Here is a 14,418-nt window from a genome sequence, read left to right on the forward strand (position 1 = left end):
GTATCCCAATACCATATATCTATTTTCTGTTATAGTTTGCATCATATACCTTTTCCTCCGAAGAAGACCCACATGTAGGGGTCGAAACGCGTCAGGAACAATTTGACTTGAAGATCAGCCAATCATGTTGATCAATGTCATGTAATTTTGATGCTATATCGTCATATGTATGTGTTCTCAATGTTAAACTGTACCAGAGCTCATTGTTTTGCAATCAATTTTTTCTATTTATTAAAATATTTGTTCTTTTTTTCTACAACTATTGGTACGCCTCTGTAATTTCCTACAACAAATAATAATTTTTGCTGCCTAAAAACCCCACTGGGGAACCTGTCCTTTTTCATATTCTACCTTCAGGTGCTGGACACTGGTGTAATCAATTAGACAGGAAGTTTCCTCCCTATATAACCCCTCCCCTACTGGGAACAACTCAGATTTTTCGCCAGTGTCTAAGGTGTTGGTCACGAGTGAAGATGTGCTCTGAGGAGCTCCACTTGAGGGATCAATGCTGGATTTAAATAGCCTCCATAAAAACCAGATCCATCCAAAGTGCCTTGGGCCAAAGTGGATGGTACCTGGGGCCTTGTATCCGAAGCACAAGGTTTTTTCCTGTAATGCCTCTCTTCGGATGGCTGGATCCTGGGTTCCAGTGCTTTGGTCAGACCCAATACCAAAAGTTTTCTGGCAGTGTGCGATACAGGTCCAGGGGTGTGGTGATCCTGACCATGTACCCCGGTCCCTGAAGGTCTGTTGACTTAGCCCGCGGTGATGGGTGAAGATTGGGTCTGTCTGTGCTCAGCAGTATCCTGCAACAGGGATAAGGTAAGTGAAGACAATCCTAGGTAAATATCTTTAGGATTGTCTTCCATGAGTAGCTGCATGTCTTATCTGTTTTCTGCCACTAGAGGCAGTAAAGAGACATACCTGGTGTTTCGCTTACCATGCTCTCCAGGAACAAAAGCTCACTGTTAGCCGGTCTGTTGAGCAGGTCGCTTCCTCCGCTTCAGGCTCTGCCACAGTTGTGTGGTGTAGTCCCTTGTAGTCCGGGTCCACTGCACTCCTTGGGGGATCTCTCTCTCCCCCGCCTCCACCATTTCCCTACGTGCGTGTGCGCAAGGGGGGCGTGTTTTTGTAGGCGGGGGACAATGTGGTTGCCGCTGGCGCACGTGCTCGCCGGCTCATGGTGCAGATGCAGGGCGGGCCTTTCAAAAAAGCCCAGACGTCAGAGCTCTGTAAAGCCAGAGGGACACAGCAGCTTGGGGCACGTAAGCACCTCGTGTGTGTTGGATACAGACTTACCTAAGACGCCTACTCAGCATCTAGCTGTGCAGATTAGAAGGCATTGTTTTTTGCTAGACTAAATTCAGCTGTTAATGCACCTGTGTTAAGATCCTCTGCTTTTTAGCTTAGGACTTTCGTCTCCTTGTAGAAAAGGTTCAGGGGCAGGAATATAAAAGGGCACCAGGGTATCGCCACCCTGAATCTGGTGGCCCTTATCATGCTTGCATGATACTATCCTCCCCTTTAGAGACTTGAGGCAGCCCACAGATTGAGCCATCATCCCTGTCAGGCATTGCAGCCACTCTGCAAATGTTTGTTCGGACGTTTTTTGCATTGCATTTGTTGGTCTATAAGAGGTTAACTGCTATATTCGCAGCATCCTCACAAGAAGCAGAAACCGGGGTGTGCCCCTTTCCCTGCTCTAAATCCTCAAACAAAAGGATTAAAAGACCTGAGGATGAAAGTTCACTGTCAGAGGACAGGGAACAGGTGCAGCCTAACGAGGAGGAGCTATCAGAAGCCTCACAAGTTCTGGAGTTGCAGCTGCAGTCTTTTTCAGAGATTTATACTGCATAGAACTTACCCTCAGCCTAGACGGCCAAAGCCTCTGTCTCCTCTTTGGGGTTTTTTAAAAAAAAGTTTCCTATAGGTTGCTAGAAAGACCTCCACAGGGTCCTCATCCTGGTACTGGCTTCAGGCTAACCAAACGCACAACTGTGGGATGCACAGTTGCTGGTGCACATTGCTAACGCACAACAGCTATATCGCATGATTGCGGAAATGCACGTCTGCAGAGGATAACTTCCTCTTTACCAGAATGTTCAAAATGCATGTGTGGTAAAAACAAGTAACAGAACATGTTTTATTATTGACCACATAAAGATTCTTGTTTCTGTTTGTATGGGTTTACATGTTTTTTACATAGTCGCATGAGGATGCCTGGTCACATTAAAGTGCTTAAGTCGCACGGAGAGGTTTATTTGCACAGAAATGCCTAAAATCACATAAAGATGCTTGATTGCATAAAGATGCTGGATCACACAAGGTTGCCTGATCACACAAGTCCTTGATTACCCAAGGATACTTGGTTACACAGAGAGGCTTGTTTTCACAGAAATGCCTAAAGTCGCATAAAAATGCTTGATTGCATAAAGATGCTGGATCGCACAAGGTTGCCGGATCACACAAGTCCTTGATTACCCAAGGATACTTGGTTACACAGAGAGGCTTGTTTTCACAGAAATGCCTAAAGTCGCATAAAAATGCTTGATTGCATAAAGATGCTGGATCGCACAAGGTTGCTGGATCACACAAGTCCTTGATTACCCAAGGATACTTGGTTACACAGAGAGGCTTGTTTTCACAGAAATGCCTAAAATCGCATTAAAATGCATGATTGCATAAAGATGCTGGATCACACAGGGGTGCTTGATCACACAAGAGTCATTGGTCACACAACGGTACTATTCCCGCACAGTAGTGCTTAAAATGCATAAGTTGTTTGATCGCATAAAAAATGCTGAATCGCATAAGAATGCATGATTGCTTAAAGTTGCATGTTTGCCTAGATTTTGCATGGTTGTATAATGAGGCATGATAATTTAAGTTTCCTTAATTATACAGGATTCCTTGTGTTTACATAGGAATACGTGTCTGCATGGGTACATGTTGCACAATGTTGCATAACACGTTCATAAACGCATGCTTGCATGCAAGATGCTCATTCCATAGCACACATGCTATATGTATGCATGTATACAGCGCACCCTTTTTTATGTTTTGCCTAAAACATATTTGTATGAATTCATGCTTCCATGAACACACGCTTCCCTAAAGGCATATGGCTTGAACACTTGCCACATACACATATGGGAAGCCATTTGCATATGTGTTTCTTTACATGGGACTGCAGAGGTTGTCTGCGTTTCGCAGGGGAACAGCACTGTCTCTGGTTGGTGGTCTTGCCCCTTGGGTTAGCCACCGTGCCCGGGTTAACAGGGTGCTAGGGTCCGCCTCTAGCAGGTCTAAAGGCCCAGGGTATAGCACTAATGGTATAGCTGATGGATCAGTCAGTAGCATGGCTGGACCTAAGGGTGTCCAGCATGGTCAAGTATCTGGAACTCCTGGGTTAGGATCCCAGTCTAAAGGTACATTCTTTCGTTTGGTAAGAAGCTTGGAATGTTTGGGACACAGCCCAAAAAGGAGAGTTTTTTGGCCTCAGACAAGATCATCGCTATGAGAAAGCTGGTCTATGTGGTCAAGGCAAGGAACAGTTCCTTACATTTGCCTTTGCTTATGGTGCTAGGGAAGATGGTGGCTTCATTCAAAGTAGTTCCCTTTGCTCAGTTTCATTCATGGCTGATATAAACATTATTCTGTCGGACTGGAACGAGTGGATCCTAACCTAGCTTTATCCAAAGAGTCTGGTCCCTGGGATATGCTTGAATTTCAGTTGGTGGTTCTTAACCAAAAGATTGGCAGAAAGGAAGATCCTTCATGCCCGTTACCTGGGAGGTGGCGGCTACTAAGGCTGGCCTCTAGGGATGGAGGCCAGGCCTGGAAGAGACCACTGCCCAGGGGAAGTGGTCAAGCTCCAAGTGAGCCTTATCCGTCAGCATTCTAGAGCATCTGGCTTAACCACTTGCTTACTGGGCACATAAACCCCCTTCGTTCCCTGGCGAAATCTCAGCGTCCGGCACTGCGTCGCTTTAACTGACAATTGCGCGGTCGTGCGACGTGGCTCCCAAACAAAATTGGCGTCCTTTTTTCCCCACAAATAGAGCTTTCTTTTGGTGGTATTTGATCACCTCTGCGGTTTTTATTTTTTGCGCTATAAACAAAAAAAGAGCAACAATTTAAAAAAAATATATATTTTTTTTACTTGTTGCTATAATAAATATCCCAATTTTTTTTTAAAAAACTATTTTTTTTCTCAGTTAAGGCCGATACGTATTTTTCGACGTATTTTTGTAAAAAAAAAAAAAAAATCACAATAAGCGACTGGTTTGCGCAAAAGTTATAGCGCCTACAAAATGGGGAACAGAATTATGATTTTTTTTATTATTTTTTTTTTTTACTAGTAATGGCGGCGATCTGCGATTTTTATTGGGACTGGGATATTGCGGCGGACGTATCGGACACTTTTGACACAAATTTGGCGCCATTCACATTTATACGGCGATCAGTGATATAAAAATGCACTAATTACTGTATAAATGTGACTGGCAGTGAAGGGGTTAACACTAGGGGGTGAGGAAGGGGTTAACTGTGTAGCCTGGGTGTGTTATAACTGTGTGGGGGGAGGGGGGTGACTGGGGGAGGGGACCGATGCTGTGTCTCTATGTACAAGAGACACAGATCGGTCTCCTCTCCTCTCACAGCACGTGGAGCTCTGTGTTTACACACAGAGCTCCACGTTCCTGCTGTCACCTACCGTGTCACCGACGATCGCGTGTACCCGGCGGACATCGCGGCCGCCAGGTACACGCATCGGGTCTTCGGCGATGCGTCGGGACAGTTTTTACCCGCCGCGCGCCACCCAGTGGCGCGCGCGGGTAATGCACATAAAGGCCGTTTTTAAACGGCCACTTGGCACTTGAGAGCCGCGCTGCGGACGTATTTCGTCTATAGCGCGGATCTCAAGTGGTTAAGGGCCTGGACGTTTAGGTTGCAGGATTGTTCTGTCAGAGTACAATCCGACAATGCCACACTAGTGATTTACTTCATCTACCAAGGAGGCACTAGAAGTCACGCAGCCAGAGGAAAGTAAGCCATGTGCTGGCTTGGGCAGAGGAGCTTGTGCCTTGCCTATTGACAATCATCATTTCATGGAATGCTGAATTCTCTGGAGCCGTCAACAATTGTTCCCGGGAGAATGACCTCTACACCCTGACTTTTTTCTGACCAAATGCCAGAGAAAGGGTACCCTGTACATAAAATGTATTGGCGTCCAGTTTCAACAAGGAATTGAACAGCACAAAGGATCCACTCGCATGCGGGACAGATGCGTTAGTGATCCTGTGGGACCAGTTGCCACTGGTTTATGCATTCTCTCTCCCCAGTTCCGCGACTTTCGTGGGCTCCGGCATAACCCAGACGACCTTACTGTGCAGGATTAGTAAGGGTGGTAGTAGAGGGCCCAGGGTGCCTTAAATCTTGTCCAGGCCTACTTCGCAAGGGGGTATTACATCCTGTCTTGCAAACATGGGAATTAATGGAATGGCTGTTATAGCCCGCATTCTTGAGGTTCGGGGCTTTCAGAATCAGCGGCAATTACCTTGATTCATACAGGAGAGCTGGCCTCCAGGACCATGTATCATAGGATCTGGAAGGCCCATGTTCCTGGTGTGAAACCAAGGGGTGGCATCCTTGGAAGTATGTCTTAGGTAAAATTTTTGCCTTCATACATTAGGAAAGGAGATGGAGCTAGCGTTAAGTTCCATCAAGGATCCGATCTTGGCCTTGTCAGTATTTTCAAAGGTCGCTTGCTTCGCACTCCTTTGATCCAGGCCTTTATACAAGGGGTAACGTGTATAAGTCCACCAGTTAGGTCGCCCTTGTGCTCGGAGGATTGGGTCTAGTTTTGTCGGCTTACAGGGTCAGCACCTTGGGCCGATACACCATATTTCCCTTCATCCTTCTAACAAGGGAATTAGTGTTCTTGGTTACGGTAGCCTCCGCAAGAGAGTTTCAGTATTGGCAATTTTCTTTGTATAGAGCCATACTTAATTATTCTCACAAGTAGGGTGATGTTAAATCCTCACCCATTCTTATTTCCTTGAAGGATCTAGTTTTTATTTGAATCAAGATATTCTTGCCTTTCTTTTTTTCCAGAACCTTGTTCCGCGGAAGGAAAGTTTTGTTTGCTTTTCTCTCAATATAGATGAGAGCAGTTAAGATCTATCTGAAGGTTTCAGATATAGGAAACTGACATTTTGTTGTGCTGCCAGAAGACCCTAGAAATGGGCAGGCAGTGTTCAGATCAGCTATTAAAATGGTTACACTCTCTCTCACGTTAGAGTAAGAAAAGTCGAGGCCTATCTGAAGCAGCTGATCGGATACGGAAAACTGATGTTGTTGCGCTACCAGGAGGCCCCAGGAAAGGGCAGGCAGCATCTAAATCAACTGTTTTCAATGTTGATTCATCAGGTATTATTCAGGCTTGTGGTTTAAAGAGAGGGTTTCCCCCTGTTTCTTTTGGTGTGCACCCTACCAGGATAGTAAGCGCTTCATGCGTGGTGCATTACCAAGTTTTTATGACTCAGATTTGCAAGGCCGCAACTTGGTCGTCGGTGCTTACGTTCACTAATTCCTATCAGGTGAATATAAGACGGCAAGAGGATGCCGCTTTTTGGTGCAGTATGCTGCAGGCAGCAGTATAGGTCCTCGCGTCTGATGGCGATCTGCGTTATTTGTGTCTCCCTCCCCTCAGTAAGCATTGCTTTGGGACATCCCACTTAGTAATTACTAGGCTTTGTGTCCCGTGATGTACGATAAAGAAAATAGGATTTTTATAAACGCTTACCTGTAAAATCCTTTTCTTGGAGTACATCACGGGACATAGAGCTCCCGCCCCTCTTGTTTGGGGATATTGGGACACTTATTGCTTTGCTACAAAAACTGAGGTGTTCCCAGTAGGGGAGGGGTTATATAGGGAGGAAACTTCCTGTCTAATTGATTACACCAGTGTCCAGCACCTGAAGGTAGAATATAACCCACTTAGTGATTACTAGGCTCTGTGTCCTGTGATGTACTCCAAGAAAAGGATTTTTATAGGTAAGCTGTTATAAAAATCCTATTACTACATGCAATCAATAAAACAAGGATTGAACATAGAACAATATCGCACCTCTGAAAAGTATAAGCATGCATATGTACTCAGTACTTGGTTTGGGCCCCTTTTGCAGCAATTACTGCCTCATTGCGGTATGGCATGGAAGCTATCAGCCAGTGGCACTGCTGAGGTGTTATGGAAGCCCAGGATGCTTCAATAGCGGCCTTCAGCTCTTCTGCATTGTTCGGTCTCATGTCTTTCATCTTTCTCTTGGCAATGCCCCATAGATTCTCTATGGGGATCAGGTCAGGCGAGTTTGCTGGCCAATCAAGCACAGTAATCCCACGGTCATTGAACCAGGTTTTGGTGCCTTTGGCAGTGTGGACAGGTGCCAAGTCCTGCTGGAAAATTAAGTCAGCATCCCCATAGAGCTCGTCTATGGAAGGAAGCATGGAGTGCTCCAAAATCTCATGGTAAATGGCTGCATTGACCCCGGACTTAATGAAGCACAGTGGACCAACACTAGCAGATGACACGGCTCCCCAAATCAACACACTGTGGAAACTTCACACTGGACTTCAAGCATCTTGCAGTGTGTGCCTCTCTCCATTCTTCATCCATACTCTGGGTCATTGGTTTCCAAATGAGATGCAAAATTTGCTCTCATCAGAAAAGAGAACTTTGGACCACTGAGCAACAGATCAGGTGTGTCAGGTAAGACGCTTCTGATATTGTTGTTCAGGAGTGGCTTGACAAGAGGAATACGACATTTAAAGCCCATGTCCAGGATCCGTCTGTGTGTGGTGGCTCTTGATGCACTGACTCCAGCCTCAGCCCACTCCTTGTGAATAGGGATGAGCCAAACACTCCCCCGTTCGGTTCGCACCAGAACGTTCGCACAAACATTTAGAACCCCATTGACGTCTATGGGACTCGAACATTCGGATTCAAAAGTGCTCATTTTAAAGCCTAATATGCAAGTTATTGTCGTAAAACGTCTTTGAGAACCCGGGTCTTGCCCGAAGGGAACATGTATCAATGGAAAACAAGTTTTCAAAACGGTAGTTTTTTCAGGGGCAGTGATTTTAATGATGCTTAAATTAAAAAAAAAGTTTTAGGACACCTGAAAAAACTACAGTTGGCTGCTTGGGAGCAGGGGGGGGCGAACGAGGAGAGGAGGAGCCGCCGCCGTCGCGGCGTTCAAACCGCGGGGAACATTACAGCTTTCAATTCAATAGCTGTGTGTTCCCCGCAGCATGCGTCTTATACAGCCCCTCCTCTCCGGAAAACTGATAGGCAGATCACCCATCCCAGGATAGGATGGGTGATCTGTCCATCAAACTTTCCCGGACAAGAGGGGGAGGGGCTGTATAAGACTCGTGCTGCGGGGAACACACACAGCTATTGAATTGAAAGCTGTAATGTTCCCCGCGGTTTGAACCATTCGGCGGCGGCTTCTCCTCTCCTACCCAGCACAGGTAGGATGCGGGGGAGGGAACTCTGGCCAATATGTATATGTGGGTGGGGGGGGAGGTGAGAGGGAACTCTGGCTAATATGTATATGAGGGGGGGGAGGTGAGAGGGAACTCTGGCTAATATGTATATGAGGGGGGGGAGGTGAGAGGGAACTCTGGCTAATATGTATATGTGGGGGGAGGGGGAGGTGAGAGGGAACTCTGGCTAATATGTATATGTGGGGGGGATTCTGGCTGCAATGTGGGTGGTGAGGGGGACTCTGGCTGCAATGTGGGTGGTGAGGGGGACTCTGGCTGCAATGTGGGTGGTGATGGGGACTCTGGCTGCAATGTGGGTGGTGAGGGGGACTCTGGCTGCAATGTGGGTGGTGAGGGGGACTCTGGCTGCAATGTGGGTGGTGAGGGGGACTCTGGCTGCAATGTGGGGACATTTTGCTGCATTGGTAGACATGGGCAGGCTGCATTTTTGGGCACGGATTAAGTTGTTAATATTTATTACTTAATTCTACATAAAACATTTAAGTGTAATTTCATGAGATTCATGAGGGCGTGTCTAGGGGCGGGATTAGGGGCGGGACATGGTAGGGGTTGGGCGGTGCAACTGGTGGCGAGTATGCCTTGAGGCCTGGCTAGTAGCTCAGGACTTGAAATTTTGAGCCCTGTCATAGTGCATGCTTGTCCAATCATCAGCCAGCGATGCCGCAGTGAATTATGGTCTGTGAAACGTAACTCGAATTTGGCGCGAACGACCTGTTTTGTTCGTATTTCAACGAACGATCGAACATACGATGTTCGAGTCAAACATGGGTTCGACTCGAATATGAAGCTCATCCCTACTTGTGAAAGTCCCCAACACTTTTGAATGGCCTTTTCCTGACAATCCTTTCCAGACTGTGGTCATCCCTGCTGCTTGTGCACCTTTTTGTTCTACACTTTTCCCTTCCACATAACTTTCTATTAATGTGCTTTGATACAGCACTTTGGGAACCTCCAACTTCTTTTGCAATTACCTTTTGAGGCTTTCTTTCCCTCCTTATGGAGGGTGTTAATGATGGTTTTCTGCACAACTGTCAGGTCAGCAGTCTTTCCCATGATTGTGATTCATACTAAACCAGACTGAGAGATAATTTAAAGGCTCAGGAACCCTTTGCCGGTGTTATGGCTTAATTAGCTGATTAGAGTGGGGCACTTTGAGCCTAGAATATTGCACCTTTTCGCAATATTCAAATTTTAGGAGATTGTGGATTTGGGGTTTTCATGAGCTGTAAGCCATAATCGTCACAATTATGACAAATCACAGCTTGAACTATCTTGATTTGCATGTAATGAGTCTATCTCATATATTAGTTTCACCTTTTAAGTTGCATTAGTGAAATAAATGAACTTTTGCACGATATGCGAATTTTTCGAATATCGCCTGTATTTTGCATCCACATATTTTTTTTACTGATGGGGCATGGAAGATTTTGGAAGAATTGGGTCCTAGTCTCAATAAAGTTGAGAACCACTGGTCTTGACTATACCTTTCATAAGAATACTGTATGTTTAGGCAATTTGTAATTTTAAATAACAGCACTTACCTATTGTTTTTTGTTAATGCAGGCATTCTCCTTTTTCCAACTTGAGCTACGTTTCTTGCAAAACCAGGTACCTCTTGCTTCAAATGTTGTATACAGTAGCTTTATTTTTTCCTGATGCCACTAAGTACGGCTTGTATCTTAACCAAGCAGAAAAAATAACTCCACTGCAATTCATAAGGAATTGACTTTACTAAGGTCAGGACTGCAAATTTATTTAAACTTTTTTTTGGGTCATGTAAATATGAACTATTATAATAAAGATGCTAGAACCTCCAAAAGAAAAAAAACTGCATTAGAAGCACTAAAATTAAATACAGTTCAATAATGTCCTTGGGTATAAAATCTTTGTGACAGCCACAATATCTTTAGAATCAAAACCAGGAAAGGTGAATGATAACTAATATGGTAAATCATCCAGGAAACCAAGGTTGTATAATGATCCTCATGTCACCACACCTTGTGCAGTACCGCTCCCTTAGGATAGTGCAGATTCCGCAACTCATCAACAATGATACCAAAGGAAAGGAATGATCACATAGCATAATTCCATTTAAAATATTTATTTTCATATTTATTTACAAACTGAATAAAAAGCAATAGCATGTAACAGATAAATGTCTGTTAGCATATGTAACTCTTACCACTCCTCGGGATTGAAAGATATCGGTGATACCCGGGTCGAGTTCCACGCTTGATAGACAAGCAACGTAGTCATGTAGATATGCAGTGTAGACACACCCTAACGTGTTTTGTCATCAACTTCGAGGGTGTCTAAGGGACATGTGCTGTACAAGGTGTGTTGACGGGAGGATCATTATACAACCTTAGTTTCCTGGATGATTTGCCATATTATTCACCTTTCCTGGTTTTGATTATAAGGACATTGTGGCTGTCACAAAGATTTTATAACCAAGGACATTATTGAACTGTATTTAATTTTAGCGCTGCTAATGCCTGTATTTCCTTTGGAGGGTCTAGTATCTTTATTCTAGAGTTTTTTTTATAGCAGCAGCTAATGGGTCTTTTACATTTTTTGAGTTAGCTATGAGCGCAGAGGGAACTTAAAGGAGTTGTAAAGGCAAAATATTTTTTCTCTTAATGCATTCTTTGCATTAAGACAGGGGTGCCCAACCTTTTGAAGGCCGAGGGCCATTTAAGCGACTTAGTAACCAGTCGCGGGCCACAATGAGTGGAGTGGGCAGATGACAGGTCTGTGTCCAGTCTGCATATGCAAAGCAGACATAGACACAGCCCAATCTACTCTATGGGCCCTCTGATCCAATCAGATAGAAGGGGGCAGATCCTCTTCTGTTTTTTTTTTTTTTAGCAAATCGAATTGGAGGCAGGCCGGCGTAAACGGTCAAAAGTCTGTTTACATCTGCCACTCCATAGAGGTGATTAGAGGGTCCGATTGGGTTGGACCGATCATGTGAAAGGGGCCTAAGGCTGCTTTTACACTGATGGTCTGCAGTCAATTGCGGCTCAGTGTACCTGTGGTTTTCCTGTCGGTTAGCTGCACTTTGCCATATACGTCTATTATATCCTGCAGGGGTGGTGCACTTTCTGAAAAGCTGGCCTGCCAAACAGCCATCCCAGAGCAGGAGGTCACGGGCCACATCAGAGAGCCCCCGGGCCACTGGTTGGGCACCCCTGCATCAAGATAAAAAGCATTCTGTGTGCAGCAGCTCCCCTCAGCCCCCCTAACACTTAGCTGAATCCCCTGTCTGTCCAGCGATGTCCACGAGTGTCTCGGTTATCTGTTATTCTCCTCCTTGATTGGCTGAGACACAGCAGCAGTGCCATTGGCCCACACGTCTGTCAATTAAAGCCATCTACCCAATCAGGTTAGAGAGGGGGCCGGGCTGGGTTGGGGCTCCGTGTCTGAATGGACACAGGGAGCTGTGACTCAGCTTGGGTGCCCCATAGCTAGCTGCTTGCTGTGAGGGCTCTGAACAGGAGGGAGGGGCAAGGATCACAGAAGAGGGATCTGAGAAGAGGAAGATCCGGGCTGCGCTGTGCAAATCCACTGCAACAGAACAGGTAAGTATAACATGTTTGTTATTTTTATAGGAAAAAAACGAGACTTTACAATCACTTTAAACATGAACTATTGCTTTAGGTTGTGAGAACGTGTTTTACTGCATCTCTTTACCTGCTGTTGCAAAAAGCTGGTTTACAGAGATCAATAGCTGAACCTGAAACTTAGGCACACAAGTGTCCTCCCAAGAATGTGGAATAGCAAGTTGTAAATTGTGAAAACAACATTGATAGTTACAGTATACTTTGGTGAAACTGTCATGCAAGCCCTCGATCCTTCTGAGCAACTCTGTTTTCCTCAAGTCATTTGATCTTTGGTTCCCAATGCTGTGATCTACTACTAGGCCCAGTTTTGGTCATCTCTTTCTACAGTCACTGTACTGTGCATGTTTGAGTCTGTAATTTGTACTTCCTTTAAGAGCCCATCTGCACAAACCTGAAAGAGTGAGGCAGCATAAGACCCAGGGATGGGCTGATCAGATGTAGTGTTATTACAGACAAGGGGGTGAGGCATTTAGGTAGCAAGCAGACCTACCCTTTAATAAGGTGACATCACTGCAGACTTGATATAAGGATTGCTATGTACTACAAAAGTTGGTTCTAAACAGAGACAATTTCCCTTGTATGGTATTGTAGTATTGCTTGCACTAGGGTTATTTCTAATTTCTAACTAGGATTAAGGGCCACACAGTGATGTAGTGGTTAGCACTTTCACCTAGCAGCAAAAAGGGTCGCTGGTTTGAATCCCAACCACGACACCATCTGCCTGGAATTTGCATGTTCTCCCTGTGTCTGCGTGGGTTTCCTCCGGGTACTCCGGTTTCCTCCCACCCTCCAAAGACATGCTGGTAGGTAATATTGGATCTTGTCCAAATTGGCCTAGTATGTTTATATGTGTGTATGACTGTGTGTCCCCAAGCGTGTCGAGATCCTAAGGGGTAAAATGACCACACCAGCCAAGCAGACACTGGCTGCAAAAAGCGCCTAGAGGCGATTCAGTTCGCATGTGTAGCGCTATACAAGTCACTCACTCATTCATTCATTAATTTCTAATGTATATTATTCTGTTTTGCTTACTCTTTTTATAGGAGATCATGTGGCCTCAAATCCTAATAAGCTTATTGGGAAGTATTGTCGGTGCCATTGTGAATTACCTGATGCTTTTTGTTCTAAAGTTTGGAGTCATGTAAGTGCTTTTAGTACTGTTTTCTGCAGTTCATTATAGCTTCCAAAAATTTGAGGCTTATATAGCTAGATAAACATACTGAGTGAAAAAATGTGAAGATACCGCGCTAAGTGAATAATGAAAATATAAATGCAAGCAGCTTAAAGTGTGAGATACCCACAAACAAACTAGTACAACAGAAAAATAGCTGTGCAACTAATGTGAATACTATAATAGTGTTAGTACAAAGTAAAATAAAACAAATCTTTCGCCCATACATGAGATGTTACATTGATAGTGAGAAAAATGCCACAAGATCTCTAGTTGGGATCTTCCCTTCTGGTAAGGGACAGTGTGATTGAGAGGTGGAGGTGTCCTGTCTATCCATGCACTTTTCTGAGGTTCATGCAATTTTGATGTCACTATTTGCTTGAATGGGAAAAGGAATTTTCTACTATCAAATTACCATCAGATGCATTTTTTGTTGTTTGAACAATAGACTCTCACATGTTTAATTTTTCTCACTATCAATGTAACATCTCATGCATGGGCGAAAGATTTGTTTTATTTTACTTTGTACTAACACTACTATAGTATTCACATTAGTTGCGCAGCTATTTTTCTAGATAAACATACTGGTTTGTATAGTTATGTAATGAAATATTGCAATACATCATGCTGGTTGTAAAGTTTTTCCCAACAGCAAAAACAAACCAATCAATTGGCCTTTTTAGGTATATAAATAATAATAGCTATTTGAGTATTGAAATTCAAGATTTTTATTCAGGACATGGGAAAAATGTTTTATATATAAAAAACACATTAATAAGTGCGTTATACCTATATAATCATATAAAAAGGAACACAAGAATACCACCTCAAAATTAGGCCTGGCCACACCGACACTGTAAAGATTATACAAATCCGAACAGTATAATTTCAATATGTGGACCTCTATTGGGCCAATAAACACTTTGACGTATTTTGGGGATAATCCACTTCTTCAGGAGGAATAGTGAGGGAGAATTCATTACTAAAAATGCACCTCTCTGTGGGTGTCCCATGGATGACATGTACTAGAAAACCATAATGGCATCACTGTATATA

The 14,418-nt window shown here is 44.3% G+C and overlaps 1 protein-coding gene across 1 annotated transcript in view; it reads left to right on the forward strand.

Moving 5' to 3' along the window:
- The window catches only part of LOC120926738 (multidrug and toxin extrusion protein 1-like), a 128,782-nt gene that overhangs the window by 39,788 nt on the left and 74,576 nt on the right, over window positions 1–14,418 (forward strand). The window contains exons 6-7 of the mRNA XM_040336902.1: window positions 10,132–10,176; window positions 13,235–13,332. Coding sequence (XP_040192836.1) covers window positions 10,132–10,176; window positions 13,235–13,332 — 143 coding nt within the window. The remainder of the gene's footprint in view (window positions 1–10,131; window positions 10,177–13,234; window positions 13,333–14,418) is intronic.

This window comes from Rana temporaria, chromosome 2 (assembly GCF_905171775.1).
Source record: "Rana temporaria chromosome 2, aRanTem1.1, whole genome shotgun sequence".
Lineage (NCBI taxonomy): Eukaryota > Metazoa > Chordata > Amphibia > Anura > Ranidae > Rana > Rana temporaria.